Raw genomic sequence first — 27,830 nt, forward strand, 5'->3', positions numbered from 1 at the left:
CCAGCGTCCGATAACTCAGAGGATGATATTTATTTCACCAGATGGTCATAACAGGAACACAAGGTACAGTGACGCCTTTTGGCCTTACACTAAGGCCTTAGTCATACATATGTGCAGCTGTATATAGTGAAGCAATGTATACACTTATACATACAGACCAACATGCAGCTATATAATAGAAAGTAAGAAAGGTTTCTTGTGATAAATGAATATTTCATCTTGAAAGCCGACAATAGGTATTTATTTTTCTTTAGATGACGTCCAGCTCTGGGCTCTTCACATAGTCAACACTGTACGGATACTAGAAAGAAAATACATTGGTTACAGATATCTGTGGTATGTACAGTATCAATCAATGCATGATATATTCAGTCTGAAAATATTTATTGACACATACAGAAATAATCTCTACTCAGTATCATTCATACAGCTTGGTCATTCTTGTAACACCATTTTGTTTTTTAGGCCTATCCTAAGCTGTCTAATGGATTTTCTAAGTTGGTTAAAAAATAGGTAAAGGGGGGGGGGGTGTTATAAAATAAGAAAAGAACAATCACATATGTGATAAATCCCTCTCTACTTCATCATCACCAATCCAATCCTTCTTGTTGGTTTTTCTTTACTTGGCACTGGCCTTAATGATGTATGGCATTTTCCAACTTGAACCATTTTTAAGAGCTTAGAAAAGTATATAATCATGGGTATCATTTTAATCCTATTGACCCCCAGAATAAAGAAAACATGTCATTTTTACCATAAAGTGTACCGTGTGAAAACGAAACCCTCCAAAATAAGCAAAATTGCTTTTTTCATTTAAATTTCATCACACAAATAATAATTTTTGGGGTTTGGCATACATTTTATGGTAAAATGAGAGGTGTCATTACAAAGTACAATTGGTTGTGCAAAAAACATTCCCTCATGTGGGTCTGTGGATGGAAATATAAAATAGTTACGGATTTTGGAAGGTGAGAAAAAGGAAAAATAAAGTTGGTCTGGTCCATAAGGCCAAAATGGGCTGTGTCCTTAAGGGGTTAAAGACAGGTTGTCACTTTTATCCCCCTCCTGGGCCTCTCTAGGTTTTCAGACTAGCACAAATCAGCACAGGTGCTGAAGACAGCTAGTCGCTGGGATTTAAAACCAGGTGAGAGTCAGTCTTATAAGGAGGCTATGGGGAACCTGCATCACTAATGAGAGTTTCAATCTGGAGGTTTGCAGCCTCAAAAAGGGACATTGTAACCTTGGTGAGTAACACATTTGCCCTGTGACAGGTAGAAAGCTACCTGTATTTACAGGGAAGATATCTGTGTAACTTGTGCTGTACAAACAGGATTTATTTGGATTTGTTATTGCCTGAAGTTAAAGACTGTATTTGATTTGTCACTGAACAATAAAGACAGGAGAAACCCTGTTGAAACATTACTTCCATGTCTCTAACATATATATATATATATATGGGTTTTTAGAATCCTAAAGGAATACTCTGGTGAAAATGTACTTATCCCCTTTCCACAGGATGAGGCATAAGTAGCTGATCGTGGAGGTCCGAAGGCTGGGGTCCGACTGCTAGGGCTCAGTAAAACACCGATAGACATCACGCGCTTCATTAATTTATTTGGGAATGCTGATGATGCCCGAGGGCTGTACTCTGGTCCTTTTGACTCTCCCATAGAAATGAATGGTGTGTGTGTCGGATGCAGCACGTGCTCCACACTGAGCACCGTGTCCCTTCCTGGTAATCATGGGGGGGCCCAGTGGTTGGACCCCCCCCCCCCCCCGCGATCAGCTACTTATCCCCTATAAATAAATTTTCGCCGGAGATCTCCTTTAAGCTTACCTTTCTCCCTTGCGCAGAAGTTCAAATCCTTCATTGATCTTCTCAAGTGGTAATCTGTGTGTTATCAGACCATCAAAGTCAAATTTCTTATTCATATAATCAGACACAAGTTTTGGGACATCAGTTTTACTCTTCCAACCTGTGCCAACAAAGGAAAGTATTGTTAAGTATAATAATCCTACAATTTCCATGTCCTTTTTTGACAAGAGCCACTATAAATATGAGAAAGATCATGGTGATTCACAAATGGTAGGTAATAGGTCCAGTTGACCATACATCAAAAATATTGATTTAGACCGTTTTCTAAAAACTGTTGGTTACTTTTGTGGTGTCCCAGTCCCGTAAGGTTGAGTCCCTATATGTCCCCGGGGCTCCCCTGCAGTGTCTCCCTCTGTGTATATAAGTTTTCACATGAAAGAGTAAAGGACCTGTATTGTTAGTCACGTGATTATGTCACATGTTTAGGTCATATGATTGTATTGTTACCCAGAAAACACCAGTGACCATGTGACCTCGCCACTAACCTATAGGTTCCTCACACAGCCTCCCTTTATAAGAAAGGGAGGCGCAGCAATCTCTCTCTTTGATCACACTTAATTTCCTGCTGAGGTCAAGTCCAGTCGTCTGTCCCAGTGCCTGTGTCCAGCCATTGGAGGCCTCAAGCCTAAAGTCTGCAGCCACCTGTCAATTGCAAGTAAGCTCAAGTCTCTTAATTGTCAGTCATCAAGTGAGCCAAGTCTACTGTCACCGTGGCCTGCATTATAGTCAGTCTACCTACTGCAAGTCCCAGCAAGTCTGTGAGGTCTCTCTGTGTCACTGGCCACCTCTCTGGGATATTGGCTGAACTGTATAGACTGTAACACCTGTCTAACCTCAGTAAGGCTGCATTCACATCTCGTTTTTGCAATACTGTTCCCATATCAGGTTTTTTGTAAAAAAAAATAAAACGTATGTCTCAAAACTGGACCGAACCGTGTACAACCGTATAGACATCTCTATGGTTTTAATCCGTATACGGTTTGAAAACGGATGTCCATACGGTTTAATACGTTTTTTGCAAAAAAAAAAAAAACTATACAGTTTTATGTTTGTCCTTAATTAAATAAAGTTCTTCTTGTTCTATTTGTGGGAAGAACTTTCGGCGTGCACTGCGCATGTGCAAACTGCAAAACTGTATTGTGCAAATCGGATGGAACCGTACGCGCATATGGTTCAGTATGGTTCCCATAGACCACCATTTTAAAAAAACGTATACAGGTTGTATCCGGTTTTTCAACTGGACATAGTAGACTACGGTTTTGAAGACGGGAAAAAAATGGAATGATGCAAAATGTACACAACCGGATGCTATGGCTGGCATACGATTTTCTATGAAATGTCTATACATACGGTTTGCAATACAGTTCCATACGTTTTTTTCACTGAAACCGGATACGAGAACCGTATTGCAAAAATGAGATGTGGATGCAGCCTAAAAGCTACCATTACCCTTAACCTGACCTTGGACTCTTTATTCCTAACCTAGGACTAGCGGTTCTACCTTCGAGTGGTTACATAGGCAAACCATGCTCTGGCATCACAAACACGAAGGGGCTAATACCATCTACCCCTGGGCAACACCATATGCCCCTTACACCTCACCTCACACCCCGTGGCTCACCACACTTTCATAATACAAAGAGCTTGACAGGTGCAAACAGCTGCAACATGTGTGTAAAAACCTTTTGTGATATTTTTAGTCATTGTTAGGTTCTATTATTTCCAATACATGGTGATCGCAAAAGCACAGAAGCTGTGTTGGTAAAAATGACACCTACTCTTTATTCTGTAGGTCCATACGGTTAAAATGATACCCTACCTATATAGGTTTGATTTTGTCGTACTACATGCAGGAAAATGTATATGTTTAAAAATGTCCTCTTCTGACCCCTATAACTTTTTTTTATTTTTCTGCATACGGGTGGTTTTAATTTTTTGTGCAGTGATCTGAAGTTTTTATCTGTACCATTTTTGTTTTGATCTGACTTTTTGATTGCTTTTTATTCATTTTTTAATGGTAGAAAAGGGGCCACAATATGCTATTTTAGACTTCGGAATTTTTTACGTGTACCCCATTGACCGTGCGGTTTAATTAATGATATATTTTTATAGTTTGGACATTTGCGCACACGGTGATACCACATATGTTTGTTTATTTTTAATTTTATTTACACAGTTTTTTTTTTATGGGAAAAGGGGGTGATTCAAACTTTTATTAGGGAAGGGTTTAAATCACATATATTAACACTTTTTTCCCCCATAGGGGGCTATAACACTGCACACACACACTGATCTTTTACACTGATCACTGGCAGGTATTAACATGCCATTGATCAGTGTTATCGGCGCTTGACTGCTCCTGCCTGAATCTCAAGCACGGAGCAGTTATTCGCCGATCGGACACCGAGGAGGCAGGTTTGGGATCCTCCCGGTGTCCTGTAAGCTGATCGGGACGCCGCAATGAAATCCCGAACAGCCCGGCTGAGCTGCCGGGATACTTTCAGCTTCACTTCAGATGCTGCGGTCAACTTTGATCGCCGCGTTTGAAGGATTAATACAGGGCATCACCGCGATCAGTGATATCCTGTATTAGTCGCAGGTCCCGGCTGTTGATGGCTGCCGGGACTGACCCGATGTGACACGGGGTCACACGGTGACCCCGCGTTATATCGCGGGAGCCGGCGCAGGATGTAAATATACATCCTGTGTCATTAAGGGGTTAAAGGGGTACTCCGGTGGAAAATATTTTTTTTCAAATCAACTGGAGCCAGAAAGTTAAACAGATTTGTAAATGACTTCTATTTAAAAATCTTAATCCATCCAGTACTTATCAGCTGTTTTATGCTCCAGAGGAAGTTATTTTCCTTTTTAATCTTTTCTGTCTGACCACAGTGCTCTCTGCTGACACCTATATCCATGTCAGGAACTGTCCAGAGAAGGAGATGTTTGCTATGGGGATTTTCTCCTGCTCTCGACAGTTCCTGACATGGACAGAGGTGTCAGCAGAGAGCACTGATGTCAGACAGACTTCCTCTGTAGTATGCAGCAGCTGATAAGTACTGGAAGGAAGAAGAATTTTAATTAGAAGTAAATTACAAATCTGTTTAACTTTCTGGCACCAGTTGATAAAAAAAAATAAATTAAGTTTTCCACCGGCGTACCCCGTTAAAGAGATTTTACCACCATGCACACTTATCCACTATCGATAGGAAAGGGAATAAGAGTATGATTGCGGGGGATTCATCCGATGGGGTTCATGTGATATCGTTAACGAGACCCCTGAACAAGATTCTGAATGGAGTAGCAGTGTGCAGGCTAGACTGCCACTCCATTCATCATCTATGGGAGTGCAAGTGGTAGCTGAGTGCAGGACAAAAATAGTTATTTGAAAGGGTAATAGAAATTATCTAAGCATATCGGGGAGATTTATCAAAACCTGTCCAGAGGAAGAGTTGCTTAGTTGCCCATAGCAACCAATCAGATTGCTTCTTCTTCATTTTTAAAGAGGCCTGTGAAAAATGAAAGAAGCAATCTGATTGGTTGCTATGGGCAACTAAGCAACTTTTCCTCTGGACAGGTCTTGATAAATCTCCCCCATTGTCTCTTTTACTTCGATTCAGTGAACAGTCAGACATTAGTGAAACATGCTTATTCTCTGCCATCAGAGACTAAAGATCTGCTGAAGAAAAAAAACACAACTTATAATGTGGTGGCCACGGGTGAGGTCCGCAGCCACCGCTACGCTGGGGTTAGCTACTTGGTTCTTGGGGGTATTAACCCAGGGTCGGATGGTATTAACCCTTAATGTTACGTGACGCCACTGTAGTCTTGGTATCTCCCGGGGTACTACAGGTCCGGGGAACTCCGTCTTCCCACAGGCTAGCAAGGAAAGAATTGACTCCACACTAGGTTGCAGTTTACTAAGGCTTTACTAACTTGAAGAGAGGTTGTAAAATCTTCACAGCGCTCAACCACAGTCTCCCAAAGGGTTAACAGACAGTCTCTAGAGGACCACATAGCTTGAAGTGCCTGGACTTGATATTGCATATATGCTTGGCTCTTACGGCCGGACTAGGAGTTTTAGGTCTGCGCTATATTAGGCTTGAGATTAAAGTCACTTACTGAAGTGTCGGTAGATTTGTGGCTTTTCGCCGGAAGATAATGAATTGTCCTTTAGGAATTCTCTGATCAAGGCTGAAGTAAAGGCTTGATATTTCTCCACTCTGTACTCTGACTGAAATGAGTTGATGATTCTTCACTTTGAACTCCACTTCTCTCCTGAACTCTTGAACTCTCCAGAACTCCTGCACACCACTCCACTCCTGAACTGCACCTCTGAACTCAGCTCCTAAACTGAACTACACAGGAAATGCCACCCCTGATGAGGGAAGGCTAAACTAAAGCCCATTGGCCAGGCAGCTGTGAATCATAGAGTTGTCTGTCTCTCCTTTGGGATTAACAATAAAGTTACATACAAGTACTAACATAATACCTTACACAAAAGTTTAGTCTAGCCCTCAGTCCTCCACTCTCACATACCCTGACTAGGCATGAGGTTGCTAGGTAACATACTTAAAGCTACAGATACCTAATAACTGATTGCTAAGTTATAACAGTGCAAATACACATTAGAAATGGTCGAGTCCCTGCAGGGGAGCCCCCAGGACACTGGGGGTCTCAATCTGACAGGGCCTACAATACCTTGACACAATGTACCTGTACTGGGATACCACAATAATAAACAAGTTCATGGACAGGATTTACTTCTATATAGTACACTACCTCCAAAAAAAGCTCCGGTCAGAACACGTCCAGTTAGAATTACCATCGGATCAATAGATATGGTGGCATCTGAAGGAGCTACACCAACAATCACAGTTTTTCCGCAGCCAAAGTGACTGGATAAAAGAGCAGATTTCTTTAATAAAAAAAAATAAAAAAATAAGAAATGTGAAGACAATAACAATGGCAACCCTACAGGCCTCCCTAAAAGCTGCACAGAATTATTTTATATTTCACTTGCCTACCTTACAATGGCATCTACCTCAGAATGCAAATGCAGATGAAAAGTGCAGCAGTGCCAGAGTTATAAGCACCCTGCCCAGGACAATCAGAGACCAGGAAAAGATGAGGACATCTGTGTCCTGATATATTCATGTCACTTTGCCGCCGCCACATACTGGAGGACTGAGCTTGAAGGCATGACCATGTGAGTGAGGAGGTGGTAGGGGCTCTTCTTTATTTTTTTATTTATTTTTTGTTAGCGCAAAGGGGGGAAGGATGTATCTGCCTGTCTAATATGGTGATCCAACTAACATATCGGTCCAACTACAGTACCTTCCTTATGTGAAAGGTCTGCCTACTTAATATCAGGGAACTACCTACCTATTTAATATAAACAATCCACCTATCATTCTAATAAAGAGGGCCTACCTAGCTAACATAAGGGGTCTGCTTACCTAATGTGAGGGATCTACCTACCCAACTAATATGAGGGTTTTACCTAGGGGAGCCTAACTATCTACAACTTGAAGGGATAAAAAGGGACTATAACTGTAAGGGGAGGATGGGGGGGGGGGGCGCAAAGGAGTAACAACTTCCCTGTAGGAAACACAAAGGGGACACTGTTATTATGTAGGAAATATTACTGTTTGCACTTTCATAATGTAGTGGTGTAAAGTAGTACATTATTAGTGTGTGGAGCACCAAAGATGACATTATTATCATTTTGGATATTATAGACGGGAAGTTTGTATAGCGTTGGGGATAGACGAGGAAGGTGCTGGAAAAGGGACGACCTAAGATGTTTCTGCAGAGATAAGTGATCTGGTCCCGATAGAGAAGAAAAACAGAACTGAATGACTCTGATCCGAGAAGACATCATCTGTAAAAACACTGGATAAAGCTAATCTGTAATCTCTTAGATAGTCTGAAGTAGTAATGATAGTGGTCATGGTATGGGGGTATTATTTATTTAGGCATAATGTAGTGGTATTGTCGGTAATATCTTTCTGTGTATAGTGTGTTTTGTTCAGTGGCAGTATGGTGGTAATATTTATCACTGGTTAGGGGTAACAACTGCTTCTCGCATATAGATATGTTTATAATATTTTTTTGTTGTTGTGGGGACGGGTATTTGCCTTGGGACTAGTGTCTCTGAAATTATAAGGCTCCACCAATGTCCTTGATGTACACAGTATAGCAAACAACTCAAAGAAGCTGCTTTAGCACACACTTTAGGGTTAGGATAGAGTTGGTGGAGGGCGTGTGTTATTTGAGGGGCCCTTATAGTTTATATAGTCTATATTCTAGACGCCCTTAGCAGAAGCTACAGCAGTATAGGTATAAGCCTATATAAATGGGCATGGCATAGTAGAAAATGTGTGTGGTGTGCTACGTGTGCCATTAGTTTTTCTATTTTTTGGTATCTCCATGATGTCCCTTGTTAAAAGTTGGCAAGTATGTTTATGTGCCAGATCACCATGGCCTGATACATTATATGGTAGTTTAATGTGGAAATAAAAGCTACAGTATACTAGCAATATAATCATTACATTGCTTGCATTGCTTTTATTTTCACCCTAATCCAGCCCGAAACTTTACATAGCATGCATTTCTTTTCCCAGTCTTCAGGACCCTGGAAATTAAAAATTCTAGGTGCTCCCCTGGGTGACCCAGTATCTGTTTGGGCCAAAAGTTCACATTTAATAATCATATAATAATAATATTGAAATGTTTTGTCATCAATTTACCATGACGCCTGGATTTCCAACGACCTCAAAGGCATAGTCCACTCCGTCATCAGTCATCTCTGCCAACACTTCATGGATAGGACGGTCATAATCCTTTGGGTTGATACATTCAGTGGCTCCAAACTCTTTGGCTTTTGCAAATTTGTCACTGTTTATGTCAACTGCAATAATCCTGGAAGCTCCTGCAACTTTACATCCAATAATCACAGACAAACCAACTCCACCCAAACCGAATACTGCGCAGGTAGAGCCGGGTTTAACCTGTGTTAAGTAAAACAATTGAACAGTTGCTGCAATTATAGATAGTGTGTTAACATGCTATACTGTGCTGTTCATCACCCAATTGTATATCTAGATCCTTATGGTCTACAGAAGATGGAGGCAGTCATACCCTGTGCCATTTAGTACTAAGACTACTGTCTGCTACTTTATTTATACCAAACATTCTTTATTTTATTTAATCTGAACATTTTATTTGCATGTATATGTTGGTGTGACATTTGCATAGTTTTTTTTTAAAGACATTTAATAGAGGTTAAGCTATTTCTGTACACAGAGATAACCATTGTTTCAGATATCTGATACATCTGAATGAGGTTATTTTTGTTGCATTTGCATTTCTGCAAGCCCTATAGTTATGAATGACACAGTGGCAGAAATGTCTGTAAAAAAATCATCCATGTGCTAGTCTACCTTAATACAACTAGGAATAATAATAACAATATTTTTTTCTTTTTTTGTGCATCACTTGTAGCTGTGCCAGAACAATACTTCATGATCCTGAAATCCTGCATTGACTTTCTATTCTTTCCATCAAACTTTCAGAATGGAAAAAGTAGGAATGCAACAGAGGTCTGTTTAGAAGTTGACACATGAGAAATAAATGGGAGTTATTAAAGGTATTGATCATTTACCTATAAAGAGTCATGACATAGCATCTACATAAATAGTGAAAAGCTGAAGCATTTCCAGGTCTTGACCACAAAAAACATTGGCCCTCATTTACTATTCTAAACCCGACTTGTTTTGTCGGTTTTTTTTGGCGCATCTTTGTCTGCGCCATGTCGCAGACATCGTGCGCCAGTCTGCGACACGATGCAACATTTTTTCCTGACGGACCCGATGTGGATTCTCCCAAACCCGAAAAAGGGGCGTAATCCCACATTTCTGAGCTTTCCCACGTATTTATAAAGGTTTCCAACCCGAATTTGTTGAATTGTTGTGGATTTTTTCCCGACAACTCAGAGGAGTTGGAAACCAAAACCCACGTGCGACAAACAGGATGCAACATAATAATAAATACCAGGGGAAAAAAGCAGTCGGGTAAGAAAGCAAGATAGACTTACAACCCGATTTTCTAAGTAAATGAGTGCCAATATTTTCTATCCTCAATTTTGACTGCTTAGATGAACAGCAGTTGAGCAAATGTGCATATTGCAAATAACCCCTTTAACTAAATTGGTAATATATAGCACTGAAACTTACCTTAGCAACATTCACAGCAGAGCCATATCCAGTGGAGAATCCACAGCCAATAAGGCAGACTTTATCCAGTGGGGCATCCTTGTCTATTTTAACTACAGAAATATCAGGGACCACTGTGTACTCAGTAAAAGTGCTGGTATTGGCTAAGTTGTAAATAGGTTTTCCCTTACAGGTAAATCTTGTAGTCTTTTCAAAAAGCATTCCTTTAGGGTTCCCAAAGCTGTATAAAAAATAAAAGAAAACGATTGATTGGAAAGTATTACCTTCTACAGTGCATTAGGATTGTCTTCACACCCACTTACTTGCTGTTCTCATTTTGTTATGTTGCAGCCTTATGCTAAAATAAAAATTGTTGCGGTGTTCAGAAACACGTGTGCTCAGTGTCTGGCTGCACTATTGTCAATGTAGTGCCAGCATGGTGTAAGAGCCATTCGATGCATTAAATGGGTACAAATGTTTTCAAATCAACTGGTGGCAGAAAGTTAAAAAGATTTGTAAATTACTTCTATTTAAAAATCTTAATCTGTTCAGTACTTAACTGCTGCAGTGATGTAAGTTTCCCCCATCTGCACACAGAATCTTTGGAGCTCAGCCAAAGTCACTATTGGGTTATTGGCGACCCATCTTACCAAGGCCCTTATCCTATGAATACTTAGGATGGCCAGCTCTAGGAAGAGCCCTAGTTCTTCCAGACTAGAGATGGGCGAATTTTTCAACAATTTGGTTTGATCCGAATATATTCATGGCAAATCGCTGTTACAAACGGCTATTTCTGGGCTACAGAGAGCCTCAATAGGGGTGTAGAACACTTTGCCTTGCCGTAATATGCATAGGGAGTGTGCTGGGGTTGTAAAATAATACTGTTATTCAGTATGAAATGCAGAATACAGGCGTCGATATTAGAATCACTGCCGCAGAACAGCACATTGACAGAGTCTGGATGTGGCAGCAGGGTCAGGTGACTATATGGCGTCACAATTGAAGAGGTTAAAGAGATTTTTGAGATGTCAATTGAAGAGTTTAAAGAGATTAACAAGTTTCATGTGCCACCAGCAGCATGAGATCATATGGCGGCACAATGACACAGTCTGGAGGTGGCGGAAGCGCAGAGCGGAACAATAACAGAGTAGTGTGTCAGCTTATCCTCCCTCTCAGTGGTGCAGGCCTGACCCGGGAGGGCTACTGGATAGATCCTGCCAGTATCATATGCTTGTCTAAAATATTAAGCCATGCACGTGTAAGTAAACACGGCTGGTACTGTGAAACTGCGTATGAAACTGCAAATGTCATTGAATCAGTTATGGTTTATTTTTATCGTTCCAACCTGTTTCCTTGGATTCTTGTGGTAATTCCAGAGCTAATATATGATGACGAGCAGCGGAGGGTGTGCTTTGCGGTGTACCAGTGGCTGAAGTGCATGCAAAGTTTCCTGGCCATTTTTAGGATGTCTTGCAGATGGGTGGAAGACTTAAAAAAAAAACACTTGACAACAAGACAGAACACTTGTTCCATGTTATGGTTTATTTTAATCGCTCCAACCCGTTTCCTTGGAGTCTGGAAGTGGCAGCAGCCTGACGAGACCATAGGGCCTCACAATTGAAGAGATTAAAGAGATCTTTGAATGTCAATTGAAGATTTTGAAGAGATTAACAAGTTTAATGTGCTAGCAGCCTGAGGAGATCACAAGGCGGCACAACGACACAGTCTGGAGATGGCAGCAGCATGAGGAGACCATAGGGTGGCACAATGACAGAGCCTGGAGGTGGCAGCAGCATAAGGATATCATATGGGGGCACAATGACAGAGCCTGGACGTGGCAGCAGCATCAGGAGTCCTGAAAGTGACCCGGTGACAGAGTGGGGCGGTGGGTGGCAATACCAGTACCTGCTGATGAAGGTGGGTGAAAGAAGGAGCATCTGGCATCAGATGTGTGTCATCAGTAGTGTTGAGCGGCAGGGGCCATATTCGAATTCGTGAATATATGGACGAATATTTGCCATATATTTGCGAATATTCGCATATTCGTAATATTCTCGTTTTATTTTCGCATATGCGCAAATTCGCGTATGCGAAAATTAACATATGCGAAAATTAGCATATACAAAATTAGCATAAGCAATAATTCGCATATGCGAAAATTAGCATATGCTACTTTTCGCATATGCGAAAATTCGCACACCAGTCTCACACAGTAGTATTAGAGCCTTCTTTACACCACACAAGCTGGAAGCAGAAAGGGGAGATCACTGTGATGTGTACTGTGAAAAAAAAAAAAAAAAAAACAACGAATATTCTTTATTACGAATATATAGCGCTATATTCGCGAATATATTGCGATATTCGCGAATAAAATTCGTATTGCGAATATTCGCGAGCAACACTAGTCATCAGGCGGGTGGCAGGACCAGAATAGTAGCTGAGGCAGGTGGGCAGAAGAAACCGGTCTCTTTTGTCAAAGTGTTTGTGTGGCACCATGGATAATCTAGTCCAGTGATTTCCAACCGGGGTGCCCCGGCACACTAGTGTGCCATTCGGCACTGCCCGGGGTGCTGCAGGATTTTGCAGTGAATTTTTAATTTATTTTATTTTTTTATTTGCCGCCCCAGTCTGTGCGCCTGTGACTCACCACAGGGGGGAAGGGAAGCCTGCGTGCATACTGCACACACAGCGTCTCTCGGCGTCCTCCTCCATCCTTCCTGCATCCCCCTATGTCCCCCTCCCTCCCTGCGGCACAGATAGACGAAAATGGTGCCCTGCTACACCGAAGAGGGGAAGATGCCGTGGAACTGCAAGCTGCGCCCGTGTCGGCTTGCTTAAGGTACTGTACCCTTTCCACTCCTCTGTTACCCCCCCCGTCACCCATGTCCACCCCCCTGTCACCCATGTCCACCCCCCGATCACCCATTCCCCTGTCACCCATTCCCCCGTCATTCATGTACACCCTCCTGTCATCCATGTCCTTCTTGTCCACCCCCCTGTCCATCCCTGTCACCCATGTTCAGCTCCCCTGTCCACCCCCCAGTCTACCCTGTCACCCATGTACACCCCCCTATTCACCCCTCTGTCACCCCTCTTTTACCCCCCTTGTCATGCTTGTCCACCCCCTGTCACCCCTGTTCACCCCCCTGTCTCCCATGTCCACCCACCCTGTCATCCATGTCCACCTTGGCCACCTCTCTGTCCCTTTGTTGCCCCTGTCCACCTCTCGTTTACCCCCTTGTCATGCCTATCCACCCCTGTCTCCCATGTCCACCCCCCTGTCTCCCATGTCCACAACCCCTGTCTCCCATGTCCACAACCCCTGTCTCCCATGTCCACAACCCCTGTCTCCCATGTCCACCCCCCTGTCTCCCATGTCCACCATCCTGTCTCCCAAGTTCACCCCCCAGTCTACCCCCCAATCTACCCCCTGTCACCCCTTGTTCCCCCCTGTCACCCCTTTTAACTCCATTGTCATCCTTGTCCATCTCCCCTGTCATCCATGTCTACCTTGGCCACCCCTGTCACCCACATCCTCCCCCCCGGGCAACCCTCTGACCACCCCCCCTCAGTCTACCCCTCTGTCAACCATGTCCACCCCTATTCACCCCTCTTAACCTGTGTTACCCATGTTCACGCCCCCCTGTCTCCCTTGTCCACCACCCCCCTGTCACCCATGTTCAATCCCCCTGTCCACCCCCCAGTCTACCCCCTGTCACCCATGTCCACCCCCCCATATTTAACCCTCTGTTCCTTTGTCACCCCAGTCCACCTCTCTCTGTCACTCCTGTCCACCCCTCTTTTACCCCCTTGTCACCCTCCTGTCATTTATGTCTACCTTGGCCACCCCCCTATCCCTCTCTCTGTCACCCCTGTCCATCTCCCTGTTACCCATGTTCACTCTCCATTGTCCACCCATGACCACATCCTTGTCACCCCTATTCACCCCTCCGTCCCTTTGTCACCCCTGCCCACCCCTCTGTCACCCCCTACGCCCCGCGTCACCCATGTTCACTCTTCTAAACCCATCTACCCCTCTTTACACCCCTCTGTCACCCATGTACACTCCTCTACACCCCTCTATCACCCATGTACATTCCTCTACACCCATCTGTCACCCCCTACGCCCCTGTCACCCATGTACACTCTTTTACACCCCTCTACCACGCATGTACACTCCTCTACACCCCTCTATCACACATGTACACTCTTCTACACACCCTCTGTCACCCATGTACACCTCCCCATCACCCCCAAGCCCCCTGTCACCAATGTACGCTCCTCTGCCACACACGTACACTCCTCTACACCCCTCTGTCACCCCCTACACCCCCTGTCACCCATGTACACTCCTCTACACCCCTCTGCCACCCATGTACACTACTCGACACCCCGCTATCATCCATGTACACTCCTCTACACCCCTTTACCACCCATGTAAACTCTTCTACACCCCTCTACCACCCATGTACATTCCTCTACACCCCTCTGTCACCCCCTACACCCCCTGCCACCCATGTACACTCTTCTACAACCCTCTGCCACCCATGTACACTCTTCTACACCCCTCTGCCACCCATGTACACTCCTCTACACCCCTCTGTTACCCATGTACACTCCTCTACACCCCTCTGCCACCCATGTACACCCCTCTACACCCCTCTGTTACCCATGTACACTCCTGTACACCCCTCTGCCACCCATGTACACTCCTGTACACCCCTCTGCCACCCATGTACACTCTTCTACACCCATCTGTTACCCATGTACACTCCTCTACACCCCTCTGTTACCCATGTAAACTCTTCTACACCCCTCTGCCACCCATGTACACTCTTCTACACCCATGTACACTACTCTACACCCCTTTGCCACCCATGTACACCCCTCTACACCCCTCTGTTACCCATGTACACTCCTCTACACCCCTCTGCAACCCATGTACACCCTCTACACCCCTCTGTTACCCATGTACACTCCTGTACACCCCTCTGCCACCCATGTACACTCTTCTACACCCATCTGTTACCCATGTACACTCCTCTACACCCCTCTGTTACCCATGTAAACTCTTCTACACCCCTCTGCCACCCATGTACACTCTTCTACACCCCTCTGTTACCCATGTACACTCCTCTACACCCCTCTGTTACCCATGTAAACTCTTCTACATCCCTCTGCCATCCATGTACACTCTTCTACACCCATCTGTCACCCATGTACACCCCTTTGTCACCCCCTACACCCCTCTGCCACCCATGTACACTCCTCTACACCCCTCTGCCACCCATGTACACTCCTATACACCCCTCTGTCACCCATGTACACTCCTATACACCCCTCTGTCACCCATGTACGCCCCTCTGTCAACCATGTACACTCTTATACACCCATGTACACCCCTCTATGACCCCCTACACCCCTCTGTCACCCATGTCCACTTCTCAACACCCCTCTGCCACCCATGTACACTCTTCTACACCCATCTGTCACCCATGTACACCCCTTTGTCACCCCTACACCACTCTGTCACAAATGCACAATCCTCTACACCCATCTCCCACCCATGTACACTCTTCTGCACCCATCTGTCACCCATGTACACGCTTTAATCAGTAACACTTTACGCCACCAGGGACTCAAATCATGCAGTGCCAGACGTGTCCCCCTGCTTAAGCCAGTACATGTCCATCTGAAGTTTGCTAGAGAGCATTTGGATGATCCAGAAGAGGTTTTGGAGAATTTCCTATGGTCAGATGAAACCAAAGTAGAACTTTTTAGCAAAAACTCAACTCGTTGTGTTTGGAGGAGAAAGAATGCTGAGTTGCATCCAAAGAACACCATACCTACTGTGAAGCATGGGGGGGGGGGGGGGGGGTGGAAACATCATGCTTTGGGACAGTTTTTCAGCAAAGGGACCAGGACGACTGATCCATTTAAAGGAAAGAATGAATGGGGCCATGTATCAGGAGATTTTGAGTGAAAACCTCCTTCCATCAGCAAGGGCATTGAAGATGAAACGTGGCTGGGTCTTTCAGCATGACAATGATCCCAACCACACCGCCCGGGCAACAAAGGAGTGGCTTTGTAAGAAGCATTTCAAGGTCCTGGAGTGGCCTAGCCAGTCTCCAGATCTCCACCCCATAGAAAACTTTTGGAGGGAGTTAAACTTCCGTGTTGCCCAGCTACAGCCCCAAAACATCACTGCTCTAGCATGGAGGAATGGGCCAAAATACCTGCAACAGTGTGTGAAAACCTTGTGAAGACTTACAGAAAATGTTTGACCTCTGTCATTGCCAACAAAGGGTATATAACAAAGTATTGAGATGAACTTTTGTTATTGACCAAATACTTATTTTTCACCATCATTTGCAAATTAATTCTTTAAAAATCAGACAATGGGATTTTTTTTCTCATTATGTCTCTCATAGTTGAGGTATACCTATGACAAAAATTACAGGCCTCTCTCTCATCTTTTTAAGCGGGAGAACTTGTACAATTGGTGGCTGACTAAATACTTTTTTTCCCCCCACTGTTATCACTTTTGTTTGTGTAATACACCCCAGTACGGTTGCACCAGAAATAAGCATAACAATCTAGTGCGTAAGTCTTTTAGTGCTTTTACACTTACTGCCCCCAATTAGCTTTAACCAGGAAAAAACGTAGAACTGCAGAGTGCCTATATATTTCACTTTTTTTGAGTAATACGCCCCAGTACGGTTACACCTAAAATAAGCGTAACAATCTAGGGGGACATTTATTAAGGTATTTACAGCCCTTTTTTTGTTTATAAAAGTTGCATAAATAAGTCTCACATTCTCCTAAGTACTTTTTTTGTGTGACTTTTGTGAGTAAGCAAAAATTTACTTTGCAGTGGTCCGGTATTTATGATGTGCGGAAGTCGCACGTAGGAAAAAAAAATGTTGCAAACACATTACAAAAAGTCTCAAGTCTACTCCTGGTCTGACCTGTATCCTGTAACTCCCGTATGTGAGCAAATTTAAAAAGTTGCAAAAAAATCTCACAAAAGTCTCAGCTGTGACTTTTTTGTTTTGCTTATGTGGTCCGAATGTATCAAAACCCTGTGATAGTATGATAAATATGTAGCACTTAAGCAAAACTAAAGCAAAACAAAAAAGATGACTTCAGAACTTGCTTACCAAAGCAAACAATAATAAATGCCCCCCCCCTAGTGCGTAAGTCTTTTAGTGCAATTACACTTACTGCTCGCTATTATCTTTACCCAGAAAGAACTTAGAACTGCGGAGTGCATATATATTTCACTTGTTTTACAGTAAAACACCCCAGTACGATTGCAACAGATAAAAAGTGTACTCTCTCTCTCTGAAATGTCCCTGCCTGCACTGTGGTTGTTTGCAGTCTTTGAATGGGGATTGCTCCCTGTTCTGAACTCAATTGGCAGACTCTGAAACAACTTCTGAACTGTCCCTGCCTGCACTATGGTTACTTGCAGTCTTTGAATGGGGAGTGCTTCCTGTGATGATCTCAATTGGCAGACTATGAAATTACTTCTAAACTTTCCCTGCCTGCCTGCCTGCAGTGATGCGGGTTTGAGGTCAATGGATTTCCCCTGTGCTGATCTGTATTGTCAGTAACGTTAATTAGTGACCACACAGTGTCTGCTCTCTCTCTAGCCAGAACGAATGTGGGCTTGATGTGAATGGATTTGCTGCTGTAAAGATCTGTATTGTCAGTAACGGTGATTAGTGCGCACACACAGTCTTTGCTCTCTCAGCAAAACGTTCGGGAAATGCTCATCTTTAGCAATGGCTTCCAAATATATAGGGCTGTGACATCACAGAGCTGGCTGGCTGCTGATAGGCTGCATTTCGCCATGTGATTCATACTTCCCTTCCTAGACTTCCTTGCCCCATATCCTCACATGTGTAGCCACCATTTTATCCCACTGACCCGCACAAAATGTAGTGAAGTGATTCGTTACCACGAAGCGTAAGGAAATTCGGATTCCTTTCAGAATCAAATTTTTCATGAAATTCGGAACAAATTTGACTTCATCAGCTTCAATTCGACCATCTCTATCCCAGACTTCTTCTATTTAAGAATTGGAGAGGCCCTTGCATTCTTGGCAGCTTTGAGTGCAGCAATTTTTTTTTTTTACCTTCTCCAGATGTGTGGAGAACGCACAATCCTGCCTCTGAGCTCTACAGGCAGTTCTTTCATCTCATGGTATAGTTTTTGCTCTGATATGACCTTATATAGACAACTGAATTTCAAGTATCATAGCCAAGGATCCGAATGGAAACTTTAGTTTTTCCTTGTTTTGGATAATAGTATAATAAGTGCAGATTGAAGGAGCAAAACATTACTCCTTTCTCTAAGCTTCAACATAACAAAATGAAAAATTGAAAGGGTTTGTAGACTTGCCAAATGCATTGTACATGGTGTTGGTTGCTTTCACATGATTTTCCACTGAATTCAAACTATTGTAGGTGTTACAGGACTGTCTGGGGCTTATAGATTAATGAACTTTTAACTTAATAAAATAATCAACTAACTGAAAGCTTACATCTATTTTTCTGCTGCTAAATGTAATACATACACAAGATTACATAAATAAACTATAAAGAGGTGATAGATATCTAACTTCACAGTGTCCTTATCTATTATTTGTTATTATAATACTAGTTTCTTCACATGTACCCCCTCAGACACCAGGACCCATGTGCAACTGTTACCTTTGCACCTCCTGTATCTACACCCCTGTGGATAAGACGTTTGCACATTCTTAGGTTACCTAAAATACTTACTCATTTTTGTTGCAAAGATTATTGTCTGGATTAATACAACATCTGCATTTTCCACACTGAGGAAGAAACAATGGGATGACTTTGTCTCCTGTAAGAAAGGGAATATGAGCATGAATATGTTAACTTACTGTTTATATTACCACATGAACTTGTCATGCACACTGTAGTAGATCACATAGTTGCTCTTTTTTAGGGAACTGTGATGTGGAACATGCTGTTGTATCTGCAGCCAGAATGTTACATAGCATATGAGCTAAATAGGTTGATGTATAATATGGTGGGAAAGCTTTATTGTATATGGTAAGTTATACATTAATTTTTTGGGCCTGTGTATAGAGACAGGTGGATTGGGCAGTTGCATTTAAAGGGGTACTCCGGCCCTGAGACATCTCATCCCCTATCCAAAGGATAGGGGATAAGATGTCTCGCCAGCGGCGGGACCCCCACAATCTTGTATTTGCCACCCACCTGTTTGAGCTGCATGCCACGGTGCCAGCTCACAAACAGCCGGGTGGCGACCACAGGGCCGGAGTATCGCGACTCCGCCCCCCGTGTGATGTCACGCCCCCGCTATGCAAGTCTATGGGAGGGGGCGTGATGGCTGTCACGCCCCCTCCCATAGACTTGCATAGCGAGGGCAGGGGATGACGTCATGACTCCGGCCCCGTGGTCCCATAGGGGATAAGATGTCTCAGGGCTGGAGTACCCCTTTAACATGTCTCATACTTTATTCTCAGAGGTGTCTGGCACCAACTTATTCCCTTGCCCTATTGTGAGCCTGTGCACACTCTGATGAGTCGAGAGTGCATATGTAAAGTTAGGTCAAAAGGAATAGGTTTCCGATGTGCCTAGACACCTTAGGTCTGCCACAGGTCCCATTCCCATTTTGGCCCATTCACACTAAGTATTTTCTGAGCAGAGTTCCTGAACGGAAAATACAGTGCAGCATCCTTCCATTGTTTTCAGAGGAATTCTGCTGCATCAGTCGCACTATGGAATTTCTGCAACAATTCCACTGAGCAAATTTCTGACCCCAGACTCTGTTTTAAAGAATGAACATGTTCATTCTTTCATTGGAATCTCTCCTGAGTGTCAACAATTACCTGTACTGTAATACATACAGTAGGTGCAGAGTACCTGTGTTTTGCTATGCTTGTACTACAAGTACAGAGTTGTAGAGTAACAGTGAGAAATAGATGAGTATCTGGTAAATGACACATATAGTGAGGGAAAAAAGCCTGGAGGATCCTTTCATTCTATGTATATACAATGTGCATGAGTTATGGTACAGGCTTAGTTTTGCCACAAATTTCTGGCAAATACTCTGTATTTCCTTGACTTTTACTCCTGCTAAACAGCTACAATCCGTTAAACCACCAGACATACCAGGTTGCAGATCTGTCACTCCTGCACCAACACTCTCTACTATCCCAGCAGCTTCATGGCCCAGTATCACAGGGAATTTTATTTCACTTATACTTTTCCCACTTATAATATGATCATCTGAACGACAAATTCCAGTTGCCACAATCTGTAGGTATACAGAAGAGTTTACATGAAACAATTGAGAATCCAGCCACATTTATCTAAAATACTGCATTTCCCCCCCCCCCCCAGATATATTTACATCAATTATTAATGTAATGCTTAAATTAAAGTGCATCTATCTAGATAGGCAATTTCATATTTGCAGCCAAATTTTGAATACCAAATATAGATGTAGTCACATAAAATATATAGCTTTTTGATTTATTCTACTGTTCAGCTACATATAGGCAGTGTGGGGGCCTCCAATCATATAGGGGGCATTATGGGGGCCTATAAATATATGGGGGTACAGATGGGGCCTACAACTATATGGTAGCATAAAGGGAGCCTACAACTCTATTGGGACACAGAGGGGCTTAGAAGTATATGATGGTGTAGAAAGGTCCTACAACTATATTTGGAGGGGAAGTGTGGGAGCCTACAACCACATGGGGGCCTATAATTACATGGGGGTACAGGGGATGCCTACAACTATATGGGGGCACAGAGAGGGCTACAACTATATAGGGGCACTGATAGGGTTGCAGTAGGGAGGCCTACAACTAAATGGGGGCAATGATAGGGGCCTACAACTATATGGTGGCAGTATGGAGGCCTACAACTATATCAGGGGCAGTATGGGTGCCTACAACTAAATTGGGGCACAGAGGGAGCCTAAAACTATATGTGGGCACAGAGATGGTGATCTTCTTGGCTACTATTAGTATCTTAAGGAGGTTACTATCTGCAGCTGACCCCAGCTGCCAGCTGTTTAACCACTTAAATGCCATGGTCAATAGAAACTGTGGCATCTAGGCAGTTACATGTTGGGTGCTGGTCCTGCTTAACCACTGACACATATTGCAGTGTACTGTACAAATTAACTGCATAAGTCACTTGGGGAATAATAAAAAAAGTGTGAAGAAAATATAAAGAGGGATATATATATATAAATATTTGCTACTGTCAAAAAAACAGCAGAAATAGGGGGCTTAGGAGACATGGCATGGCAAATTCCACAGCCAAAAAAGATATGCAAATAGTAAAATTTCAGTCATTTGTCACCTTGGAAAACATGGAATAAAAAAAGTTTTTTTTTATTTTTTATAGTTTTCTTCCTAAATCAATGCCATATCTGTCCAGTAATATTGCAGCGTAGCCTCATCTACTTTAAAGCTGGTGTCACATAGCATTATTTATTTTATTTTTTGAATGCTTCAATTTTGGGACAGTTTTTAAATTTCATTCAGCCAAAACCAGGAGTGGATTGAAAAGGAGTGGTAAATATAAGGAAGGATTTCCCTTCTTGCTAGATCCAGTTCTAGCTTTGGTAGCATTCCAAAATATGCTGTATTTGGCTGTAGCCTTACGGGGCTGAGCTGTGACATAAACTTACAACCTATTTTTAGCGGATATTTCAGTTCCAGAACAACTATATTACCTTTATGCGAACTTCATCAGCCTTTGGAGGTGCAACTTCAATCACTTCAATGCTGAGTGGTTGTTTAGTTCCCCAGCACACCGCAGCCTTACATTTGATGACCTGAGTGTAAAATAATAATAAAACGTAATATCTTCACCATTTTCACAATAACATTTATAAATCAGGTCAAATTGTAAAATGTAAGGTGTATATGGCTTTCACCCCGATTCCCCAAACCCAAGAAAGTCCTTGTGTCAGATACTACAATTTCTTTTGTAAGGCAGGGTTTCCACAGCCAGTGCCAGAAGTGTATTCAAAAGGAATGAGATGTATAAAGAAAGGACTTTTACTTCTCCTTCCTCAGGGATCCACTTTTGGCTTTGGCTCAGAAACTGCAGTGGCAGTTATGATAAAAAAAACTGCCTAGTGGAAACACAGCCTTTGGGTAGGGTCACAAACAGCGCATCTGCAGCGTTCCCTCCTCCATGTAGCTCTGTGTGTCTGCTCGTAGTGGCAGATCTGCAGCAGGGAGCTTGGTATGTAGTCGCTCTGTGACTGCCGGTAGTGCATCAGCAGTGTCAAATACAATGTGGATGTGTAGTGTGTGACCCTACACTTAAACTGGAAGAGGCATAAAATGTAAACTAATATTAGTGAAGGATTGTAAGATAAATTATGTATTTTGTACAAGTCCCAACCAGTAGAAAAATACAAAAACTATAGACAATCAATTTTTTTTCATCTGGTTAATAGGCTTAGAAGCTCTATGCCCCATGTTAATCCTTTCCTAGTTTTGGATTAAATAATATGTAAAGTTGTTCTCCTCTGAAAGGAAAAAAAAACTTGCTCTACAGTGCCAACGGCTGGAGGTAGCACTGCTGCACCCTCAAGGCCTTAAGACATCATTGGGAATGATATACCAAGCCAGAATCTCAGGGCAACCCATCTGTTGATAGCAGTTTCTGGGTTCTTGCTCCTTGTCAGTACAGAGCAGGGTGCTGGCTGCCTGGATGGTGACAGGTTTTGAATGAAGGACTGAGGGGTTAGTGTGTCTCCTTGAGAATACCACCAAACTTCTGGGAGAGATTCTGGCTTGGCATAAAATCTCCAATCATGTTTAAAAGCCTTTTAAAGATTGAGCATTGATTTGAAAAGAAGATATTTGCAGTAGAGGGAATTGTTGTACAAGTTATTTTTATTTTGAAAAAAGACCTAATTAGCACACTTTTTTTCCCATGGCTTAAAGGAAATCTGTCATCAATTTAACCTGCACTAACCTTTCAGTACAGATAGGTAGTGAAGGTGACGCTTCCGTTCAGGGGCCGACTTTGAGCATGGGCGGAGCTTCCTGACGTCACCGCTCATGTTTCTCTGCTGTGTCCCGCTGCTAGCAAACAGCAGCGGTGATGTCAGGAAGCTCCGCCCATGCTCCAAGTTGGCCCCGGTATGGAAGATTTCAGAGGAAGATAGCCGAATAACGGGTGCAATGATCAGATCAGATAAGTATGGTTATCATCAGTGTTACCTACGTGTCTGTACCAACAAGTTGGTGCAGGTGAGACTAATAACAGATTTCCTTTAAATAATGTAATCATAAATGTATGGATTATATAAAAGGAACTGCTTTTCATACATATTGCATTATCCATATGTTTCTATTAGCCTGATGTATACCAATAGAGTATATAGGCCAAAAGCACTGGTAGTTTGGTGGAAGAAATATACATTCTTTGCTGCCAAGAACAAAAAAAATATACTTACTTGGTCCCCATAGCCTCCGGATGCACTGCTCCAGCCAGTGATTAGCCTCAGCCAATGATTAGCTTACCAGCACACTTTTTTTGTGTAGTCTATGGGATACAGTTTGATACTATTCTCTCCTAAATGCAAGAGCTGGTAGACTAAAGCTGCACCTGAGAGGAATACTCAGGAGACTTCAGTTTGATTTGGATGACAAAAGTTTCATGTCACCGATATACAGTACGATGCTACCCCCTCTGTCTGAGAGGGAGAAACAATCAAGATTACAGATAACCAATAAATAACAAACCAACCAAAATATGTATACACAAGGTGTATATACGAGCCTATATAGTGTCCTCTAATAGTAGCCTATGCTGCACTATGTAAACTAAATAAATAAATAACATTTTCTGGAGTGCTAAACCAAGGCAATCTGTACTTTTAGTATTTCTTGCCCAATTGTGAGAGAAAATAAATGTACCATATTTGTTGTATTGTGCACAATGCCACTGCCAGCCAACAGGACATGCTGAAAGTGTACCTGTCGTTAACAAAAACTTTTGATATAATGTAGATAATACTATTATATTGTAACAGTGAGCACTCCGATCCCCTCCTCTGGATCGGAGCGCTCACTGTCTCTGCCCCAGTATGCAGTGTCCCTGCGCGTCCCGGTCAGACACGCTGACCGGGAGCGCAGGGTCTCCTCCGTCGGGGATGCGGTTAGTGTGGCGGCCGGTCGCCGCACACACGCCGCATCCCGTGTCCACTTACCCGCGGCCTCGTCCCCTTGCGCTGCCTCTGCCTCCCGGCGCGCGCAGCCCCACTCCTTAGGGCGCGCGCCCGCCGGCTTCATGAAATTTAAAGGGCCAGCGCACCATTGATTGGTGCCTGGCCCTTACTGTCTTAATAAAGGTCTGCTTCCACCGGATCTTTGTGTCTCGTGCCAAAAGAAAGCGTTCCTATTATTAAAGTGTTCCCTGCCTGTTGCCGACCTTTGCCCATGACCACCGCCTCTGAACCTGTGCTGCCTGCCTAGACCTATTGCTAGTGACTACCGCTTCTGATCCTGTGCCGCCTGCCCTGACCTTTGCTACGTCTGACTACGCTTCTGTCTGTTCCTCCTGTACCGCGCCTATCTCAGCAACCTGAGGGGTTTAGTCGCTATCTGGTGGAACGACCTGGGGGCTACCTGCCGCAGCAAGACCATCCCGCCTTGCGGCGGGCCCTGGTGAGGACCAGTAGCCCCTTAGATTCCGTTCCCTGGATATGGCCCACACCATCACCCCTCTGGTCCAGTGGATCCACCTCCAGTCACCTGTCCGGACCGTTACATATATGTATAATTGTAAAATACATTGATTAACAAATTTGTATATTTTTGGGTGAAAAAATGCTGTCCCGGCAAGCTATTACCTGTGTGTCTCTATGAGGAGTCCAAATACAGGAAGTGTGGGCAGGACAAGTAGGACTCTGTGCAGGCTCCTGGCTTGTTAATCATCCTGATGTGTGAGCCGGGAGCATGTCACAGATCCTCAGTGTACAGAGCCCTTTTTGTCCCCAGTTTACAGAACCCTGCTTGTCCTCAGTGTACAGAGCCCTGCTCGTCCTCAGTGTACAGAGCCCTGCTTGTCCTCAGTGTACAGAGCCCTGCTTGTCCTCACTGCACAGAGCCATGCTTGTCCACAGTGTACAGAGCCCTGCTTGTCCTCAGTGCAAAGAGCCCTGCTTGTCCTCAGTGTACGGAGCCCCGCATTGTCCTCAGTGTACGAAGCCCTGCTTGCCCTCAGTGCACAGAGCCCTGCTTGTCCTGAGTGTACAGAGCCCTGCTTGTCCTCACTGTACAGAGCCCTGCTTGTCCTCAGTGCACAGAACCCTGCTTGTCCTCAGTGTACGGAGCCCTGCTTGTCCTCAGTGTACGGAGCCCTGCTTGTCCTCAGTGTACAGAGCCCTGCTTGTCCTCAGTGTACAGAGCCCTGCTTGTCCTCAGTGTACAGAGCCCTGCTTGTCCTCAGTGCACCGAGCCCCGCATTGTCCTCAGTGTACGAAGCCCTGCTTGTCCTGAGTGTACAGAACCCTGCTTGTCCTCAGTGCACAGAACCCTGCTTGTCCTCAGTGCACAGAGCCCTGTTTGTCCTCAGTGCACAGAACCCTGCTTGTCCTCAGTGTACGGAGCCCCGCTTGTCCTCAGTGTACAGAGCCCTGCTTGTCCTCAGTGTACAGAGCCCTGCTTGTCCTCAGTGTACAGAGCCCTGCTTGTCCTCAGTGCACAGAGCCCTGCTTGTCCTCAGTATACAGAGCCCTGCTTGTCCTCAGTGTACAGAGCCCTGCTTGTCCTCAGTATACAGAGCCCTGCTTGTCCTCAGTGTACAGAGCCCCGCTTGTCCTCAGTGTACAGAGCCTTGCTTGTCCTCAGTGTACAGGGCCCTGCTTGTCCTCAGTGTTCAGAGCCCTGCTTGTCCTCAGTGTACAGAGTTCTGCTTGTCCTCAGTGTACAGAGTTCTGCTTGTCCTCAGTGTACAGAGCCCTGCTTGTCCTCAGTGTACAGAGCCCTGCTTGTCCTCACTGCACAGAGCCCTGCTTGTCCTCACTGCACGGAACCCTGCTTGTCCTCAGTGCATGGAACCCTGCTTGTCCTCACTGCACGGAGCCCTGCTTGTCCTCAGTGTACAGAACTCTGCTTGTTGTCAATGCACAGAGCCCTGCTTGTCTTCACTGCACAGAGCCCTGCTTGTCCTCAGTGTACAGAGCCCTGCTTGTCCTCATTGTACAGAGCCCAGCTTGTCCTAACTGCACGGAGCCCTGCTTCTCCTCACTGCACAGAGCCCTGCTTGTCCACCCACATTTCCTGTATTTGGACTCCTCACACAGGTAATAGCTGCAGGGATAAAAATATGTCAGTACATCTAAATCCTTATTATGTGAAGTTTACCTTAGAAAATAACACATAACATAATAACACTTGTAACATTTGACAATGATGGATATGCCATATTTGTACAACATATCTATAGCTTACATATTAGGCTGCATTCACACCTCGTTTTTGCAATACAGTTGCCGTATCCGGTTTGATTTAAAAAACCGTATCGAACCGTATTGCAAACCGTATACATAGACATTTCATTGTAAACCGTATGCCAACCGTAACATCAGGTTGTGTGCGTTTTGCATCATTTACGGTTGTATACGGTTTTTAACTGTACACCAAACCGTAGTCTGCTACGGTTTTGTGTCCCGGTCAAAAACCGTATCCAACCTGTATATGGTTGTTTTAAAATGAAGTTCTATGGTAACCGTATGTAACCGTATGTGCATACAGTTACATCCGGTTTGCACAATACGGTTTTTCATTTTTTTCATTTTTTTTTTGGAGGGGGGGGGGGGAATTCAGTAGAAAGAAGAAGAACTTTATTTAAAATGTTGACAAACTTTAAAACCGTATATATTTTTTTTCAAGAAAAATTTATTAAAACGTATGCAAACGTTTATCCGTTTTTAAACCGTATACAGTTTAAAAACGTGAGGAGGCATATACGGTTGCATACGTTTGCATACATTTCGGTCAGGTTCAGTGACATACGTTTTTTTAACAGAAACTGGATACGGCAACAGTATTGCAAAAACGAGATGTGAATGCAGCCATAACAATAGGAGGAGATAGCAGATGAAGTGAGGTAACACATGACTGAAATAAAGCTACAAGGGTTTGTGTGTGTTTTGACAGCCTTATATTATTTTTATTATTATTGTTCTTATTATTATTTTTGCACTAGAACATTGAAAATTTGGGTTCCATGAGCTCCATATGAAACCTCCTCCCGCTTATAACAACTGTAACAGGTATGAATGAAATAATTTCTAAGTGAGAGAAATTTTTGGCCAGGGGTTCAAACACTTTACAGAGAAGCATAAAATCTTATGGTCTTATGATACTGCATACAATTTTCACTGTTCTTTGTAGCAAAACTTTGTAATGAAATTTCATTTTTAATTTAGAAAATCCACTTGATACCGTCATCTGGAAGTATGCTCAGAGTAACAGTAGCTTTGAAAAAGGTGGTCTTCTTATAACTTACAAACATGCATAATCTAAAACATATTAGAACACCTACTTACTTTACCAATAGTAGCCATGTTACACTTTGTCCCACAAACCTTTCCAGAAATGAATGTGAAGCAAACTCCTCATTTTCATCTACAAAAGTTCCATATGACACCTCCCATTCTCCTCTGCTTCTACATGGATGTGTGCC

The 27,830-nt window shown here is 43.6% G+C and overlaps 1 protein-coding gene across 1 annotated transcript; it reads right to left on the reverse strand.

Moving 5' to 3' along the window:
- Positions 1 to 13: 13 nt before the first annotated feature.
- Positions 14 to 27,830, reverse strand: LOC130362395 (alcohol dehydrogenase 1-like). The gene is made up of 9 exons (XM_056566776.1): positions 27,694 to 27,830; positions 21,850 to 21,951; positions 20,268 to 20,412; positions 18,882 to 18,969; positions 10,114 to 10,333; positions 8,629 to 8,889; positions 6,659 to 6,794; positions 1,838 to 1,976; positions 14 to 301 (listed from the first exon to the last, which is right to left on the reverse strand). The coding sequence occupies exons 1-9, from the start codon at positions 27,709 to 27,711 to the stop codon at positions 277 to 279; spliced, it is 1,134 nt and encodes a 377-aa protein (XP_056422751.1). The 5' UTR covers positions 27,712 to 27,830; the 3' UTR covers positions 14 to 276.

The sequence above is a fragment of the Hyla sarda genome, chromosome 1 (genome assembly GCF_029499605.1).
Source record: "Hyla sarda isolate aHylSar1 chromosome 1, aHylSar1.hap1, whole genome shotgun sequence".
Lineage (NCBI taxonomy): Eukaryota > Metazoa > Chordata > Amphibia > Anura > Hylidae > Hyla > Hyla sarda.

Coding starts and splice junctions, on each gene's coding strand:
- LOC130362395 (XM_056566776.1), bottom strand. Junction 20,413..21,849: donor CTGATGAAGTTCGCATAAAG/GTAATATAGTTG, acceptor GTATACCTACAG/ATTGTGGCAACTGGAATTTG. Junction 10,334..18,881: donor AATCTTTGCAACAAAAATGA/GTAAGTATTTTA, acceptor TTTTTTATACAG/CTTTGGGAACCCTAAAGGAA.